At 34.5% G+C, this 19,924-nt stretch overlaps 1 protein-coding gene and 1 non-coding gene across 9 annotated transcripts in view; one reads left to right on the top strand and one right to left on the bottom strand.

Moving 5' to 3' along the window:
• Positions 1-7,984: 7,984 nt before the first annotated feature.
• Positions 7,985-8,082, bottom strand: LOC131150046 (small nucleolar RNA snoR109). Its single transcript, XR_009135432.1, has one exon. It is a non-coding gene; the product is annotated as a small nucleolar RNA snoR109 (small nucleolar RNA).
• An 8,798-nt stretch (positions 8,083-16,880) lies between these two features.
• The window catches only part of LOC131149694 (protein JASON), a 36,344-nt gene continuing 33,300 nt past the window's right edge, over positions 16,881-19,924 (top strand). For 4 of the 8 annotated variants that reach the window (XM_058100377.1, XM_058100381.1, XM_058100378.1 and 1 more), the window contains exons 1-3: positions 16,920-17,225; positions 17,429-17,477; positions 17,639-17,778. In XM_058100377.1, coding sequence (XP_057956360.1) covers positions 17,079-17,225; positions 17,429-17,477; positions 17,639-17,778 — 336 coding nt within the window. In that variant the 5' untranslated portion in view covers positions 16,920-17,078. Of the gene's footprint in view, positions 17,226-17,428; positions 17,478-17,638; positions 17,779-19,924 lie in introns of all 8 variants that reach the window. The other 4 variants (XM_058100383.1, XM_058100380.1, XM_058100379.1 and 1 more) reach the window with 2 other exon arrangements.

Raw genomic sequence — 19,924 nt, 5'->3', positions numbered from 1 at the left:
GATCTCGACCTGGTCGCCCCTTAGGGTCACTTGGTGTAGCACTTAGTCGAACCTTGCAGCGATTCACTTTCAGTCAGAACCTTGGAGTCTGCAATTTGTGACTTGGTCGCCCCTCTGTTGACTGGTTGCCCTACATGGTCGAGAAGAGTCTTTATTCCTTTGGTGAATTGAGGCTTCAGGGGCTTAGTTAAACATTTGATTTAAGCTTTGTGCTTCCCAAATACTCCCTTGGCTTTTCACATTACTTAACTCCTCAGTTTTAACCTGTTTTTCCTAACACATGAGCGAACCTTGCATAACTTTGAACTATGATAAAAAAGGATATTTAAAAGATAAATGACGATAAAACAAAAGTAAATGGTGGCCTTTTTGGCCTAACATGGCTTAAAAATCTTATTTTTATGATAAGAAATCAAGGGTATTTAACAGTTTTTGGTTAAAGTGATGATGTTTTAGGAATCAACTATATGAGTTCAAGATTAAGTAATCACAAGCCTTATTAAAAGATTACATTCCAAGGACAAGTTGAAAAATGAAAGCTTAAAGAGTATGAAAGCATGGATTCAAAGATGATTTGATGAAAGCTTAAAAGAGTATTAAAGCTCAAAGATAAGATGGACTCAACAAATGACTAACATGAAGACTTCGAGCTTAGAACGTTTTTTAAGTCTTAAGAAAGTCTTTATGTAAGTACTTCATTAAAAAGTCAATATGGATTCTTTGAAGCTTATTATGATAAATCATCGTCTTAAAGACCATATTTTGAAAAACTACGAAAAATATTTTCAAGAGTCTTAAAGTGTTTTGACAAATATAAAAGAATACAAAAAATTTTGGAAACAAAATGAAAAACAGATTTTTTGAACTGTCCAGGCAACTGACCCTTGTTGGTCCAGTTGACTAAACTTTATACAAAACAAAATTGGGCAGACAGTAAAGGCCCAGTCGACTGACCTTGGCAAGCATAGTTGACAGACCCTACACTGACTTTAAAATTTCACTGATTTTAAAAGTTTAGGAAACTAACCCATCGAAATTCAAAACTTTAAAAGTAACGGGTAGTTTCCAAAATTGAGTTTTTCAATTCTAAAAGTTATGAAAACTTGGGAAATACTCCAAGTCACTTGGGGAACACGAAATAAATTTTTTTAAACTCTATAAATACCCCCCAAGACAAAGGATTTCATACACCAAGAATTATAATCAGCCATCAAGCCTTATTACTTACAATCTTCAAAAGCTCTCTTGCTCACATACTTGCTAAAGTTTCTACTAAGTCTTGCTTTTCTCATCGATCTTTGCACAATAATTCTGAATCTTTCAACCAAAGAAAGAAGATCACGGTGATAGATATCTAAAGCTTCAAATTCTCTATATTTGATATTTTGATTTGAAGTATATAGCTGTGTTTTAAACTTGTACTGATCAGCTCTTGTTAAGAGTGTCTTTGTATACTAAATTCTCTTGTGTTTTTGTTGATGGTTTAGGATTGTCGAATTGGTTTACCAAGCATAAGGTATCACTTGGAGAGGAGTGCTCTATCCTATTGAAGGAGTGTTGTAAAGATTTGCCCCACCCGTAAAGGAGTGGTATAGTGGAATCCTTAGGTGTGTTGCCAAAGGCGAGGATGTAGTCAGGGATAACCGAACCTTGTAAACTCTCGGTATCACTCCCTTCCTTACTCTATTTAATTTTTTGCGCATATATCAACTGTGTGGTTTAGATATTAAATTGCTAAAAATTAATTTGCTTTTGGGAATTGCTGAAACCAAAAGGAAGTACGTTGGTTGATCAATACATATTTCGAAAATCGTAAGAGAGTACGTTGATTGATTAACACCCAAGACTCATTAATATTGAAAGAAGTTTATTTAATTTCCGAGTTTTGGATGCTTGGTTGAAATATTTATTTCTTTTCATATTAAAATCCAGCTTATCTTATTGTGTGGGTTGTCATATTCAAAAGCCGAATCTTGGAAGCATTGCTGAAATTGATACATTGTTTCCTATTGTGAAGCTTATCTTGGTTGATTGGATTGGTTTATTAGGTGTTGATTTAAAGTGCTAGAATAAGTCTTGAAAATCTACAAAGTTTTAAATTTGGTATTCTCATTCATAAAGACTTATAATTGAATTAATTCTTAGTTGAACTTGTGATTGCTGAAATTAAAAACAATTGAGAAAGAATTAAAAGAGGTTATAAAGAAATTTTTATAATCCCAATTCACCTCCCCTCTTGAGAGTACACCTTCCTTTTTCAGGCCTAAAATAGTATATTTTAGGAACACATCACCGGCACATTAACGCACCCATTATAAAACCGGTATACAATAAGGAAATAGCAATACACAAGGCATAAAGACAAAAAAGAAAATCACTTGATGGGTGAACAGATCACATAAAGCAATTGTACACACACAACCAGGTCGTGCCAGAGTGGGCTGGTCGATCCCTTGGTCAACCTCTCACTTAAGGTGGAAAGGGGGTTGTCGACCAAGTCGCACCCTATAGGAGTGATGGTCGTGTGATGGTCGACATATTCTAGAAATTAATAGTCTCTAGGAACATATAGCAGCAAGCAGGTCACCCCACACTGTTGTGCTGGCCACGCGATGGTCGATCTCTTCTATGAATAATTCCACATTTCCCTAATTAAGGGTCATGGGCTGTGGACCTAGTCGCACCTAGGGATGCCCTAGTCGAACCTAGGTTGAAGGTGACACTAATGTGAAAATCTAATCAAAAAGACTCTAGACTCTAACACACTCTACAATATACAACCTAAAGAAATAAAAATAAATAAATAAGAAAAACCCTTGGGTTGCCTCCCAGAAGCGTTAAGTTTACCATCTTTGGACAGGTGCAATGAAACTCATGTCAGACTTACTGGGTCACGAATAATAATCTCCTCCACTAGTCCCTCACTAACTCCCTCCACATATGGCTTAAGACGTTGATCATTTACCTTAAAAAAGGGTGTTGGTCACTGAATCGTTAATTTCGACCACTCCATAGGGAAACACACGAGTCACTGTGTACGGACCATGCCATCGAGACCGCAACTTGCTTGCGAATAATTTCAACCTCGAATTGAAATGCCATACTTTTTGGTTTGGCTTGAAAGTTATCAAGACAATGTGCTTGTCATGAAAAGCCTTCATCCTATCTTTATAGATCTTGGCATTTTCATACGAGTCATTCCGGATCTCCTCCTCCAACTCAATGACTTGGAGGTGACGATGGGACCTGGTAGCGACATGTCAAAGTTGAACTTTTTAACTGCCTGGTAGGCCGAATGCTCTAACTAGACTGGGAGATGACAAGCCTCACCATAGATCAATCGATATGGGGACATACCAATAGGGGTCTTGTAGGCTGTTCTATACGCCCACAGGGCATCGTAGATACGAGATGACCAATCTTTACTATCTAGCCTCACATTTTTCTCAAGGATGTTTTTTATCTCACGGTTCAAAACCTGAACCTATCCACTAGTCCGCAGATGGTATGGTGTGGTTACCTTATGAGTGATTGAATACTTTTAAAGGCATGCTGCAAAACTACGATTGAGGAAATGAGTTCCCTCATTGCTAATGATAGCTCAGGGGCAACCGAAACAACTGAAGAGACCCTTAATAAATTTAATGACCACACGATGGTCATTGGTCCTAGTCACGACTGCCTCTACCCACATTGAAACATAATCTACCGTTGCAAGTATATACTCATACCGATTAGAAGGAGGGAATGGACACATAAAGTTGATCCCCCACACATCAAAAAGCTCAACCACTAGAATAGGGTTCAAGGGCATCATATCAAGCCAGGAGATATTCCTAGTCTACTGACACCGCAAGCATGCTCTGCAAAACTCCTGAGCATCTCGAAAAAGTGTGGGCGAAAAGAATCTGCTTTGAAGCACTTTGGCCACTGTTTTCTTCCCACTAAAGTGACCACTGCACTCTAAGGCAAGACAGAACTCAAGTATGTGGATGTACTCACTTTCGGGAACACATTGCTGAATGATCGAATTTAGGTAAATTTTGAACAAGTCAAGGTCTTCACATACGTAATGGCGCACTTTGGAGAAGAACTTGTCTTTCTCCCGCCGTGTCCAATCGTGAGGAATGGTTCCCGTGGCTAAGTAGTTTGCATTCATAGCGAACCATGGGAGCCGAAAAGACACTGCAAAGAGCTCCTCATCAGGAAAGGAGTCTCGGATTAGATAGGGGTCGATCGACCCCTCAACTAGAATGCGGGACAAATGATTAGTCATATGATTTTCCATTCCTTTCCTATCCCGAATCTCATAATCAAACTCTTGTAAGAGCAGAATACACCTAATCAACCTAGGTTTGGTCTTCTTCTTTGTAGGAAGGTACCGCAAAGTGACATGATCGGAATACACGAAGATCTTTGACCCTAGGAGATACCATCGGAACTTATCAAGAGCGAATACTACTACTAGAAGCTCTTTCTCTGTGGTAGTGTAGTTCAATTGAGCTCCTTGAAGAGTCTTACGAGTGTAGTAGATCACATGGGGCAATTTGTCAGCTCATTGCCCCACCACAACCCCTACGGCGTAATTTGACGCATCACATATAATATCAAAAGGGAGAGACCAATCAAGGGGCTGTATGATCAGACCGGTGGAAAGAAGAGCAGTAGGAGTTTAAAATGCAATTAGACAAGTTTGATCAAACTCGAAGGGTGCATCTTTGACTAACAAGTTGGTCAAGGGCCGAGGGATTTGTCTAAATTCCTTGATGAATCACCAGTAGAAACTAGCATGCCCTAAGAACAACCGAACTTGTTTAAGGGAGGTAGGGGGAGGAAGTTTTGAGATTAACTTGACCTTTGCTCTATCGACTTCAATCCCCCTAGAAAAAATGATGTGACCCAACACTATGCCCTATTAAGCCATAAAATGGCTCTTTTCCTAGCTCAATGCTAGATTTGTGTCCACATATCTTTCAAAAAATTTAGATAGGTTCTCCAAGCATGCATCAAAGGAGGGTCCGAACACAAACAAATCATCCATGAACACCTCGAGGAATTTTTCAACCATGTTAGAAAATAGGGCTAACATGCATAGTTGAAAGGTCGCATGTATAACTCGAAAGACATCTTGCTATAGGCAAAGGTCCGAAATGGGCAAGTGAAGGTGGTCTTCTCCTAATCATCTCAGTGGACTACAACCTAATTATACCTAGAGTACCAGTCCAATAAACAATAAAAGTTCTGGCCCGCTAGCCTCTCTAATATTTGATCAATGAATGGTAATGGGAAGTAGTCCTTGCGGGTGAGGTTATTGAGTTTTCGGTAATCGATGCACACTCGCCACCCACTAGTGACGCGAGTGGGGATACCTTCACCCTTATCATTTTAAACAATTATGATTCCCGATTTCTTAGGAACCACCTACGTGGGGCTCACAAACTCACTATCAGAAATAGGAAATATTATCCCAGCATTTAGGAGTTTTATCACTTTCTTCAACACCACCTCCTTCATATTGGGGTTTAGCCTTCGCTGCATCTCATAAATAGGTTTCGCATTCAGCTCAAGGTGAATCCGATGCACACTAATAGATGGATCTATATCCCTAAGGTCCACCACCAACCACCCTATGGCTTTCATATATTTTTTTTAGGATATGAATGAGTCGAGACTCCTGCAAACTAGTTAAGGTAGATGAAATAATAACGGGCAGGGCCTCGTGGGGGCCTAAGAAGACATACTTGAGGGAAGTCGAAAGGGGCTTCAACTGAAGCGACGGTGGGGCCTTAATGGAAGGTTGTGCTGGAATGCTAGAAAGAGTAGGAAAAGTTTCACATGCAAAGCACATAGACAAGTTTTGAAGTAGGGGACATTTGTAGACCTAGATATTTTGCAATAATTTAATTAGTTAAACATGCAAATGTTGGCTAATTATATTAAAAAGGCCTAGTTAATAACTTAATAAAAGTTATGTTGGGTCTAATAAATAAATAGATGTTGAGCTTTTATTAAGAAAAATGAGTTGTGGGCTTATAATAAGATTGGTTAGCCTATTTCCCCATTAACCCAAGCTTTGTGCACACAAGGACACATAGTAAGCCATAGGAATTTTTGGGATTTAACACTAACCTAGTTTTCGCCTATAAGAGCCTTGGTTGGCTTCTCAAAAGGGGTTCTAGAAGGGAAAAAGAAAAAGGAGGAGAATAAAAATTTGGATGTCGCGACGTCTTGGGAACGAGGGTGCCCCGGGGAGGGCGAATAAAAATGATGAGTTTGAATTTTCAGAAAAAATTGGAATTGGAGTCGCCACTAACTTTTTGGAATATGGTTAGAATACATGATTACAACCCAATTAAGGATAGAATCGGTCTACGTGTACATGGATTGGGATAGAGAGTTTGGTTATGCGAGGGAAGGTATTAGCACCTCCTACACACTCGTTCTACGAATGACGCCTAATTAATTAAAAATTATCACAAACTAAATTTCAATGGCCTTTTAGGTTACTCCTCTTAACTAGAAACATTATCTAAGCATATACAATTAAATAAACATACAAGTATGCATATTATTATGGAATATAGCTAAAGTAAGGTATCCCTCAGAACTAAGACATGTGAGGCCGAAAGAGTCCATGCCCCCTTTTGAAATCATAGGAACACCCCCCCCCTCCCCAATACAAACATAAATAATACTATAATACACAAATAGATACCGTAATACATAATACAAAATATAGACATACGAAATAAACAAAAACACCAAAAATATGTAATAATAATAATAATAATAATAATAATAATAATAATAATAATATGGACACCTAATATCATGTAAATACAATAATAATAATAATAATAATAATAATAATAATATGGAAATAATTAAATCTAAAAAAAAATGATATACAATATATAAATATGGAACCAAACAAAACAAATGAAATTATGGAATCAATTCAAATCATAAATCTAATATGCAAATATACACAAGGATAACATGGAAACAATTGATGACATGGTGGAAATAAATCAAACTTTAGAATTAATATGTAAAATATACAACAATAATTATTAATCTTACCATTAATATACATTAACACATATAGAAACCAATTAAACCCTACTATTGACATGCAATATAATAAGGAAATAAATCATACCCTAAAATATGGAATAATAAGGAAACCAATTGAACCCTAAAAATTGACATACAATAATATGGACACAAATGGAACCCTAAAAATCAACATGTAATAATATGAAAACCCTAAAATTAATCAACATGCAATAATATGGAAACACTAAAAATTAATATGAAATAATATGGAGATAAATTGAACCCTAGAAATCAATATGCAATAATATGACAAATGATAATAGGAAAATAATCTAACCCTAAAACAATATTTAAATAATCAACCACCTAAAAACATGAAAATCCTAAATATACATAAACATAAAACGTGAAATAATTACAATCTTAAATAATAAGCAATAATAACAAAATTTCTAAATGAACTCAAATAATAATAACATAAAACAACCTAAACCTCTAAAAAGAAAACTTAAACAATATTAACATGATAAATCTAGACCCTAAATAAATATACAAAACTACAAATATGATAACATGACAATAACAATCATACAATAATAATATTAATCATATTAACAATAAAATAATAACAATAATATAATGACAATAATAAATTAATAAGAACATAAAAACTCTATATAATAAAACACATAACAATAATACTAATAGGATTTTTAAAACACTAAAAAAATAATGCATGTGTTTGTGCCGTGAGAGTGCTCACGACTGTGCTTGCTGTTGGAGTTGCAGGGAAGATGGTCACTGTTAATATAGCGTATGATTATGTTAGGCACCGACGGCAGAACGTCTAATCAACTCTGTAACGTCCATAAGCACAACTATAAGCAAGAAAAAAAAATGATAGATCGAAGAGAATGGTAAAGAAAAGTGTGAGAAGCTCGGGAAGCGGATTCGCCGATGGAGATCGCAAGATCTCACGACAATCGGCCAATTAACTTCTCAACATTTATTTAGCCACTTTAGCAAGACAAGATCAAGGGCATCGATCGGCCTTCTCTTGGTCATGAGAAGTGTTGGTGTGTGTGTCTTCAAGTGTGTGTTGCTGTGTATGTTCGGGTGTGGGTTTAAGTGTGTGTTTTTGTGGGTGTTGTTGTGTGTTTAAGAGTGTTTTTGTGTTTGTTGCTGCCGGAATGAGAGATGGTGGCCGGACTGTGTGTGGACGTAAGGGGGGAGGTAGTGCTTGAGCAGGGTGGCTGTGAGGTTGAGGGAAGGAGGTGATGGTTGTGCTGTGTCTGGTGTGCCGTGAGAGGGAGAGAAGAACGAGCTGTGTGTGAGAAAGAGAGAGAGCCGCGACTGTCTTGGAGGGGAGAGGGAGAATAAGGGGAGATGGGAGAAAGGCTCAGGAGAGAGTGTCTGCGTGAGAGTTCCTCCAGCGGCCGTGAGTTGTGTCCGTCTTCTTGCATAGCACTCTCCAATTTTATTTCTCCAAAAAATTAAAAGAGGGGCCGGAAAAATATCAACCTTAATTCCCGAAAATAAAAGGACTGTGACTTGAAAATAAAAACGACTTGATTAAAATAAAAGAAACTTGGATTTTTTTTAAAAAGACAATTGGGACTTGATTTTGAAATATCCGAGACTCAAAAATCGGGATTCAACTTTTAAAATACCAGGATTCAGTTTAAAAATGCTAGGACTTAGTTTAAAAATATCAGGACTCGGTGTAAAATATCAGGACTCAGTTTAAAATACCGGGACTCGGTTTAAAAATATCGGGACACAGTTTAAAAATACTGGGACTCAATTTAAAAATACCATGACTCAATTTAAAAAATAAATATGACTCAAATTAAACATAGCTAGGACTTATTTTAAAGACTCGTGACTCAATTGGATTTTTAAAAAAGAATCCTTCAAATCTCGGGATACAAAGTCAACTTCTTATTACGCAGGGTTTCCTCAAAAAGACCTGATTAAAATTTGAGTGTCTATATTGGAGATCATGAAAATCAGTAAAGTGAAGAGAAGAATAGCGTTCTGTGATTATACTTTAACAATCCACTCATCTTTCAAACGACTGTTATTCGTGATCAAGCTTATGCCTACTAAGCACACACAAATCCAACTTCTTCCATCCATCAACAATTTCGGCGTGTGGAAGATTTAACGTCGCCTCAATTGACGATACACTCACAAATCCTTAAATTGGTAAATCTAATTTCAAGGAGATCAAATGTGAGGGATATTTAGTTTATCTGTTGTAAAATACACAAAAATTGTACCATTCTTTTGCTTAATACAAAATTAAATTTTCTGTACCAATTTTATTGTCTTCAATTTTAAAAGGTAGGAATTTTGCCGTTACAACATAATGATCATCTTAAAATACCTACCACAATTCCTATATTGAACTTAATATTGACATTAGAATTTTGTATACATTTTTGAAAATTTTATAATGCAAACCGAACAAAAATATTCTCATGAGGCAAACATCCTATTGTTATCAATGAGATTTATGAGAATGCCATTACATAAGAATATTTTTGATGTTGTGAACCATAATCTCCATAGTAAGTTAACTTGTCAACGAGAGATAATGCATGTGTTTGAAAAGATACCATCAATATTCAGTTAGCAAGACTTCATACTTAGTCAACGCAATTTTAAAAAAACCAAGAAGTAATTTTAGAGAAGCATACCTTGTTAAAAAGTTTAATTTTAAAAGTTTTCAATTCTTAGTTTTCCAATAGATTATAAAAAGTTTAGCTCATTTTGTTAAATTTTCAACTTTTGTATCAAAAAGGTAGAAAATAAAGAGTTTATTCGACCTGATTTGCTTTGAGAAGTCTAGATTTTTGAGTTTTAATTTGAAATTGTGTGGATTTAGAAGAAACTCTATGCATAATCTATACAAATTAAAGAACAAAATGTAAATTTCATGCTCCCATTAGCGAATCAAGAGTTAGAAATCTAGAAAGTAATGAAAATATGTTTTCAATTTTTTATATAAATTTGAAAAATTAAAACAAAGTAATATTTTTTTAATTATTTGAAAAATTAGAAATAAAAAATAAAACTATTTTCACAAGCTAATTTGTTTTTGTAATTTTTTGAAAATTTACAATAGAAAATTAAAAGTGTTTTTTCATGTCCAAATGAGCCCTTGACTTTCCTTATTTTTATTAATCATTTTAAACTTCAAATTACTTTCCAAATGAGAAGGCAATCTCATTAAAAATTATAATATCATTATGAGACCAATTCAAATTTCGAACAATCAATTTAAACAATAAGGAAATATTTTTCAATTTAAAAGTTATAATGTATAATAATTAAAAAGGCAAAAGATACTAATCTTCCATGAAATTTGACAAAAATACAATAACATCTCCTAGGGTTTCAAAAATTCTAGAGACCTCTCGCGAGGTTTTAAAATTCTTAAGGACTTTGTTAAATAAAAAAAATGTATATTCCGGAATTGATGAAAAGTTATTTTATAGTAGTATTTATACTAGTATATGAAATGAAAAATACAACTGAATTGACAACTAAACTAACAACTAACAACTAACACCTGAATTAACAACTAAACAAATAACTGAATTAACAACTAAACTAATAACTCTAATACACCCCCTCAAGATGGAGATGGTGAATAAAGATTTAACATCTCCATCTTGGAGTAAAAAAAAAAAAAAAACTTCCACTGATGAGAAGCATGAACGCAACTGAAATCTCAGATTCCAGGACTTGGCGACGAGGACCTGCAATGAGGAGAAGGCGATGGTGACGGCAACAGAGATGATCCGCAGAAGGAGATGCCGATGAATAGAGCAGGCGAGATGTGCCGGCGAAGAAGAAAATTTATGCGAAGTGAAGACCAAAAATATGGCCAAGCTGAAGACAGCAACGAAACAAAAACGAAGGAAAATTTTCCTTCAAAAAAATCAAGAGACTCCAGCTCGTGTAAAATACAAATTCTTCAATCGAATTTCAACGAACTGATAACGCAAAACAAGAACCACTGGAACTTGATGCTCAAAAGAAAATACTCGACGTTGATCAAAGACAGCGCCGTCTATCAAAAAGAAATTTCTGAAGAAGAAGAAGACAAAACAGATCAATCTGCAGTATTAACTAAAATTTATCAAACACTTTGAGGCAATATCTAAAGTTGCTTTAGATGAAGAGATCAACTGTCTCTGAGGAGGAGTGACGAAACACGACATAGCCGGAACGAGGGAATGGCTGACCAGCAGATCAGACCAAATACGAGTGAGCCGAAGACGACGACACTGACTAGTAGATCAAACCAGAGATGAGAGTGGAGAGTTGCGAAGTCACTCTAAAGTGCGAAGCTCCAGACCGGCAATCACTGCAACTAAAAAAAATCAAAGAAAATAGAGATACCGAGCCGCATTCTAACACGGGTGCTAGAGTAAGGACACCAAAGCCAGAGAAGTAGCCGAAAAACTCGAGGTCGCGAGAGAGGATCTTAACATTGATGTCATTCTTGCGAGAAATCAAGTAAAATTACTGAGGACTTTTCTGAAGACCTATTTGAAGCTATCATAGCCAGACTTCCAATTGTTTTTTTTTTTTATAGCGGATCAGAGTCGAAGTCCTCGACATGAGAAGGCCAAACAAAAATCGGGGCTCTTGAAGCAGAGCAAAAACATAGCGGTCATATGGCGGATCAATGGTACCGACGAGCGACCTCTTGTATATCTCTGAACGCTGGAAGCCGAACTTGAAATCGTCACCATCGGTGGCGATGGCGTCAATGGAATCTGGAGCCACAGACATGGGGAACGCAAGGGATTGCAGTGGGAAGAGATCACCAAAGCTTATAGAGAAGTTCTTTTGATCGTTCGCAGATTTGCGTTGACCAGATCAAAGATTCATCCATAGATATGGTCCAGAGGCACAGATTTCTCTATGTCACTTATCTGAATACAACAACATCATCAGAACTGAGATCGTTGCATGAATATTTTAATCCATCACACATCCAACAGAAGATCTGTCTTAAATGAAGCCTTCGCAGAGATTAAAAGCATCCATCGTCAAAATAAAAATCGCAAGAGTCGATCAACTGTTCAGGGACTGCCTGAAATTAAGAAATAGACAACAAAAGACAAAACCTTCATCGAATGATATGAATCCTTAATCAAAATGAAGATCATGAAACAATCTAAAAAGATCCGAGGAGAGGACGATTCTTCTGGTGGAGGTGGGAGAGCGATCTCATATAGGGGACAATTCGAGTGGAGAGTCTACAGGAGAAGTGACTGGAAGAATGAGACAGCGAAGCTTGCAGGAAACGACAATGGAAACTTAAGGAAACGACGATGGAAGCTTGCAGTACTTAAAGAATATACTTTCAAATGCATTCCATGAAGTCAGAAGAGCAAAAAGACAAATAAGACGTTTATTGTATGTAAATGCATTTAATTTTTTATATCTCTGGTCTGTTATAATGCATGCTTCTACATAATGTGTTTGAATGTTCAAAATGACCGTAGATAGACCCTAGGGACTAGCACATCTCACTAAAAACCTTTTACTAAAAGGACAAAAATCATACAAAGTTTTTAAAATAGCTTAAGGGTCAAAATTGACGCTAAATGAAGTTTACAAAAACTTGGTCGACCGACACCAGATTTTTTTGATCAGCTCTCAAAGACCTTAAACTGGCCATAAGACACTATTATGCATAAAAATGTTCCTTATTGACTTAAAATTAATCATCATATGTATAGGAGCAACATTATAAGTAGAATAGGACTGAAATGCCAAAGGATGGCATGTTCGGTTGACCGAACTCAGTTAGACTGAGATCTTTGGTCGATCGAACCCCACCGAGTCAAAATGTTGGCCGCTCGGTCGACCAACCAGAAGTATATAGGCAAGACCTAGTCGACCGAACTTCCCTGGATTAACAGGTTGACCTCCCGGTCGACCGACCATAATTATATGGGCAATGCCCTGGTCGACTGAATCGCCACGTGGGAATTCCCAATCGCCTAATCGACCGAACCTTGTAGTTCAAATTGACTCGGTCAACCGAACTGCATGAGTTTGGAAATAGCCTCATGTCTGGTCGACTTAACCTATAGTTCAAAAATTCCCTAGTCGACCGAACTTGGCTCCACGATCGACCGAACAACAAAAATGGTCGACCGGAGCTTTCGGGTTGTTGAATTTTTACCGCCAGTAAACGAGGTTATTTTTAATTAAACATCATTAATATTTTTCTAATATGACCTCCGTGTCCCCAACGGTCATAATTTTCACAAACTCTATAAATACCCTAACATTACTCCAAATTAGCAACTTTGATTAACTCAAATCTTCTCTCTAATCCATTGTTAATCAAAGTTCCCCCAATTTTATTTTTTTTTATTGTTTAAATCATTCTTTTGGGGCAAAATATTTTAAACAAATCTCTCCAACTCTCTTTCACTTGTTTTATTTCAAAATCATTTTTAAAGAGAGTATTTTATTTTGGGTATTTTATTTGTATTTACATGCATATACTCTCACTTGTTATTTATCTTTTGAAAATCAATTTTTGAGAGTATTGCTTGCATTTCTCCCGGTTATTTAGTTGATAAATATTTTGGGAGAAATTTACAACACAAATATTTTACTGAGTTTAAATTCCTAGATTCCCCATATGTTCCTTATTTGCAAAAATATTTATAGGAGAATATAATACTCATATTTTCATACATATATTTGTGCATTGTTTATTTAGAAACGCACCCTTTGCTCTACTGAACTCAAATTATATCATAAGAGAGTGCATACATTTTATGAGCTAAATGTGTACATCCATGCTTGTATTTAGAAGTTTTTTCATATATAAAAAAATGTTTTTAATGTAATGGTTGGGTTCATCCCGTTAATTGAACTGGGGAGTTTTAGTCCCGTAAATGAGACCGGTTTAGTTTAGCCCGAAATTGAACTGGGGAGTCTCAGCCCTGTAAGTGAGACCGGTACGGTTCAACCCGAAAATTGAATTGAGGTTTTTCTCGTCCTGTAAGGAGATGATGTAAAAGGCTTTTACTCCGCCCGGTTAAGTGAGTAGGTATAGTGGAATCCTTGGGGGGTATGCCCAAGGCGAGGACGTAGGCTGGTTTGACCGAACCTCGATAACAAATTTGGCGTCACTTTCTTTATCTTATTTAAATTCTTACACTTAAATTTTCGTATGTGTATGCTTGTTCATGTTTTATTATAATCATCTTGCATGCACGCATAACTAATTTAAATGAGATATGCAACACATGTATATGTATGCACCTACTGATAACTTAATCGTTGTATGTACATGCTTTCAATATTAAATGAGATATAAACCGTGGTGAATCGGCGTAATTGTTTAAATTAGCGAAAAATGTTTTAAAACCTAGTTCACCCCCCTCTTGGGATCACACCAATTCCAACAGAGAAGTTCTTTTGACCGTTCACGGATTTGCATCGACCAGATCAAAGATTCATCCACAAATTTGGTCCAGAGGCATAGATTTCTCTATGTCACTTATTCGAATACAACAACATCATCAGAATCGAGATCGTCGCGTGAATCTTCTAATCCATCACGCATCTAACAGAAGATCTGTCTTAAATGAAGCCTTCGTAGGGATTAAAGGCATCCATCGTCAATCAACTGTCCAAGGACTTCCTGAAATTAAGAAATAGACAATAGAGGACAAAACCTTCATTGAACGATATGAATCCATAATCAAAATGAAGATCATGAAACAATATAAAAAGATCCGAGGAGAGGATGATTCTGCTGGTGGAGGCGGGAGCGCGATCTCATATAGGGGATAGTTCAAGTGGAGAGTCCGCGCAAGAAGTGACTGTTCCTCGCTGGAAGAATGAGACTGCGAAGTGCGAAACCATCTAAGGGGAGATCTCAACAAAGGAGAATCAGAGGAGAGCGTGAGCGGAGCAGAGAGAAAAACTCTCTAATACCATGTTAAATAAAAAAAGATTATATATTTCGAAATTGATGAAAAGTTATTTTACAATAGTATTTATACTAGTATATGAAATGAAAAATACAACTAAATTATCAACTAAACTAACAACTCTAATAGATTTATCTTGAGATTTGTCAAAAGACACAAGTCTCCTATTGTATTTTGTAAAAAGAGAGTTTTTTTTTTTTAATGGAAGATTTGTGTCTTTTTGGCAAACCTCAAGGGTGGTCTGTTATATTTTTGAAACTTCAAGGGAGGTTTGTGACATTTTTAAAACCTCAAGGAAGATTTTTGTTTTATATCAAACCTTAAGGGAGGTGAACGTCTATTGTCTTAATTAAAATTAGGCTCTTCTTATATTTGAAGAGATCTTAAATTTGAATAAAATATAGTATAAAATTATATTAAAATTTACCAAACCTCTCTTAATCTAAATCAAAAGTTCCAAATACATGGTCCCAAATGCAACATCAAAGAATTTGAAGGCTTGTTGAATAAATGAATAAAAATCTTTTCAATTTGTTTCGCAAAGTGAAAATAAAAGTTTAATTCAAAACATAACAAAACTTTTCCGAACATGGAAATTAATAGTTTAGTAATAATATTTCATGTAAACTTGTAAAATCATGATGTAAATGATAATTTCTCCATCTAAGGGCTAAGGAGTATTCTGCTGTGGCTGTGATGTTTGAAGAGTTGTCTCATGACCTAGGATTTATTTTATCTAAGAATAATATGAAAAATAAAAATAGTAACCAAATGCTTCAAAGAATAATATGAAAAATTAAAATAGTAACCAAATGCTTCAATTTTTAATCGATATCGAGACTTGCATAGCAAAATTAAAAAGGGTAAAATTCAGTAATATCCCCTCATTTTTTAAAAAAAATGACACTCCAATCTCTGAATATTTGAAAACTATCACAAAACCCTTTTGAGATTTAATTTATTGACAATATGAATCTTCCATTAGTTAACGGTTAATCAACCATTAAATTCACTGAAAAAAATATAAATTTTATCTTTAATAAAACGACAGTTTTACCCGTTCACCTAATTTTGACAAGATAAATTAAAAAATGACATTAATTTTGATAAATTAAGTTAGAAAATTTGATCAATTAGTTAAAATATATTTAAAAAAATAAACTAATAAGTGAATTGAACACCTAATCACTAAATTGGGTTAATCAGTTGACATAAGTATGATAACATAATTAAATTATTATTTTAAAAAATTTAAAATTATGAAAAATAAATAAATAATACAAATAGTTTAGAAAAAAATACTTAATTAATTTTGTCGTGACAAAATATTTACTATATACATTTCATGAAAATTAAATGACTAAGTATATCTTTAATAAATAAAATATCGTTAAAAAACTGACTTAGATTAGATGATTTTTTGAATTGTGGATTGCTTTTGGGTTTGGTTTGAATATCATATTATATAAAAACTTGAATAAAATTAAGAAAATTTAGGTAAATTATCTCAAATAATAGTTAACTAATAAATACAAATTTGATTTTTTTATTCATTTAGCATTCATATTTTTACACATAAAAGAATTAATATCCTATTTTATAATTCTAAATTATAAATAATGAATTCTGAAATTTTATTTATCTTTTTTAATATTATGCATGATAAATTACTTGAATTTAAAAATATTAAATTATATATTTTTTTGTTTTATGATTTATTTGGTCATTAATTTTTATAAAAATTACATTTAATAAACATTTTGTAGTATTAATTTTACGATTTATTAGTAATTTTTATTATTTCATATATATTTTTAAAAACGGGTCTGAGAGTCCGCAGGTTCCCTCTTATTCAGTTTAAATTTCGAAATACAAGATGGCAACTCGTTGTCTGTCCCTCTCTCTCTCTCTCTCTCTCTCTCTCTCTCTTCTCTCTCTCTCTCTCTCTCTATCTAACCAGTGATTGAAAAAGTAGGGCTCTGTTGATCGATTGGCCATTTACGTTTCTCTTCCTCCCTCTGCTCTGCGCAGTTCATGACATTCTCTTCGTTAGGTTGCGATTTAGGGTTTCTGTACAGGATAGCGATAGCCATGGGATGCCTCTTCGGATGCTTTCGCATCAAGGATGATCACCGCCCTCGGCCTCATCTTGTTTCGGAGCCAGTCCATCCGAAGGCCAGAGTACCTCTCCAATTTCCTTTAGCTAAACGTTCATAAATTTAATTTTCTTGGCTTTTGGTTTCTTTTTTCCGCCAAATCAGAAGCATGACTTTTTATTTCTTTGCGTTTTATATTACTCACTTCTAGTGTTTGTTTCGCTTAAAAAGATCAGAGAACTTCAAATTTTAGCAAATTGATTTTCTCCGTCTCTATATGCAAATCAGGAAGCTGTCATAACTAGCAATCGTCTGTCAACTTTATTTCTTTCTGGAGGTGAAGTCTCTTTCTTTTTCTTGTTGGCTTCCTCTCTATATTTTATTTTCAATGGGTTTGTTAAAGTGTTTTAATGCTTTCAATATCATAGAATTGTAATTTATTGTTGATTAAAAAAATATTTTTGTTGATCCTTTTTATATTTTAATTTGAGAGCTCAGTACCTTTCTCTTTTGGTTTACTTGAGTATCAATTTTCATCGTTCTTTAAAGAAAATCAAGATTCACCATGCAAGGATAAGGAAAACAGCTCTTTGGGATCTCCACTAGCTCGAACTGATGACAAGGGGCTCAAGGATGAGGTTTGTTTTGATTTCAAAATTTTTCTGCTTAAATTAGTCCAAGTTGGTGCTTTCTTCCTATTCTTTAAATTATTGTATGTATAGTCCTTTGACACGGTAGTTTATGGCATTGTGTTTTATCATTATGTTATATATTCTTTTAAAATGTGATTAATACATTATGGTGGATCATCTTAATCAACTATTCTTGTGTGATGTTGTCTAAGTATATGTGCTTATGCTTTAATGTTAAAGAAATAAAAGTGCAACTTAAAATCAATTTGTTGTATGATTCTCAGCTTTGATGAAAACAGATGCATTGCTGTCATCTATCTCAATTGGTGTTTATTTACAGCTCTACATTTGTCATATGTAATATGGTTGATCCTCTGTTTCTTATCCTAGTAATTACTTGGTATGCCATTTTCTGTAGTTTTGATAATTAATCACTGTCAAGATAACACATAACATGTCAAATTTTAAATTTACATGTAGTTGAATAGTTTCCCTGTAGCAGTTTAGTATGTTATTGCATAATACCAACATAGCCATCTTAAAAACATATAAGAACATTGCTGAACACAATGTAAATGTGTAATTTTATAGTTTCTTATAGTGAATCATGGATAGGACTGGGCGCTGTGAAATTCCAATTTTATGATAATACCCATGCTAAATGTAATAAACTTTTGCAGATGATTTTCAAAATAAAATAAAGTAGTATAATTTTCAATAATTTTATACTTTCCAGATCATAGAGTTTTTAGCAAGGGGTTAAATATGTTCTATCAAGAGCATCTGAATGTAGTAGTGGGGAAGAGTTGTATAACACCTGTAGATGTGAAGGATTTATGATTGAAAAGTTATATTTGAATTATCAAAAGGAGCTTTTCAATTTCCATGGCGCATCCAAATGTGTGAACACTTTTATTTTTTAAGTTGTTCTGGTCCATTTTATTTTAGTTTATTTTTGAATGATAATGCTACAAGCTTCTGTTACCTTTTGTTCAAGACTAGCTTTTAGCATTCCCCTCTTTAGGCATGGGTGATGAAATCGCATTATATGTACCGATGTGGTTGTATGGATTGAATCTGCCTTTTTTGGGTGGATTCAGATTATGATTGATATATTATGGAACTCCCTTTGGTTAAAATACAATTAAAAAATGTTGGAAAAATGAATGGAGTGATTGAGGAAGAATGCAAATTAATGATAAGAATAGAAGTAAACTGAAGCGCATAACAATGATAAGATATGTTGGAGCTGAAGTCGTTTATGAAAAACCCGACTTCAAACAGTATTTTTGAACTTTCTTCTGTTCTAGTAGCTTTGAAGTTCTTAGAAGATATGATTGGAGATGTGTGATTCTTTTTTATTATTTTCTTTGAAATTTAAGTTTCTCCAAAAATGCTTCAAAGCTAGTGGTAATTTCAGTTTGGAACTTTTATTACTCCTATGATCCTTTTTGTTGCAGCAAATGTATAGTGGTTAAGTGTTTATGTATAAATGATATGTTTTCAAAAGATTCAACCAATGTTTCACCTTCTTATGGCCTGCGCTCTAGTTCACCTGTCTCAAGAAGTAGCATTGGATGCTTCCCATAGCCAATCAAGCCCTTTCAACTATCTCAAAAGGTGAAAGCGTAAGGCAAGGTGTTTTAACCCTTTAGAGGCGAGGCGTAAGCCTTAAGGCATTGGGGCGTAAGCCTTTTGGGAATTTATTTCAAGATAAAAATACGTTAAATAAATTATATATATTTAAAATAAAGAGAAAAAATTAAGAATATCACAAATATAATGTAAAAAAGAAAAACTAGATATACTTTGCAAGCTACTTGTTGGCCATTGCTAACTTGAATACATGACATAAATCATGACAAGAGATAGCTATACCATTACAAAGTTCAAACTATTTTCATGATCTAATATACAACTCTCAGTTATTTTGGAAAGGTTGATGTTCAAGAGTTGTAAAAATCAACTCATATTATGACATTCCTTTTATACAAACATGTAGTTAAAATTTTATAACCAATTCTAACTTGAGAATCACACACTCAAAATGCGTAAGCTTCAACTAAAAAGGCCCAAAAGGTGTTCCTTTTGTAAAAATGCGTAAACTTCAACATGTAATGTGTTAGCCTTTTTGGAAGTTGGTACTTTAGAT

The sequence above is a fragment of the Malania oleifera genome, chromosome 2, assembly GCF_029873635.1.
Source record: "Malania oleifera isolate guangnan ecotype guangnan chromosome 2, ASM2987363v1, whole genome shotgun sequence".
NCBI classification, from domain to species: domain Eukaryota; kingdom Viridiplantae; phylum Streptophyta; class Magnoliopsida; order Santalales; family Ximeniaceae; genus Malania; species Malania oleifera.
This window is presented reverse-complemented; position numbering and strand designations above follow the sequence as displayed.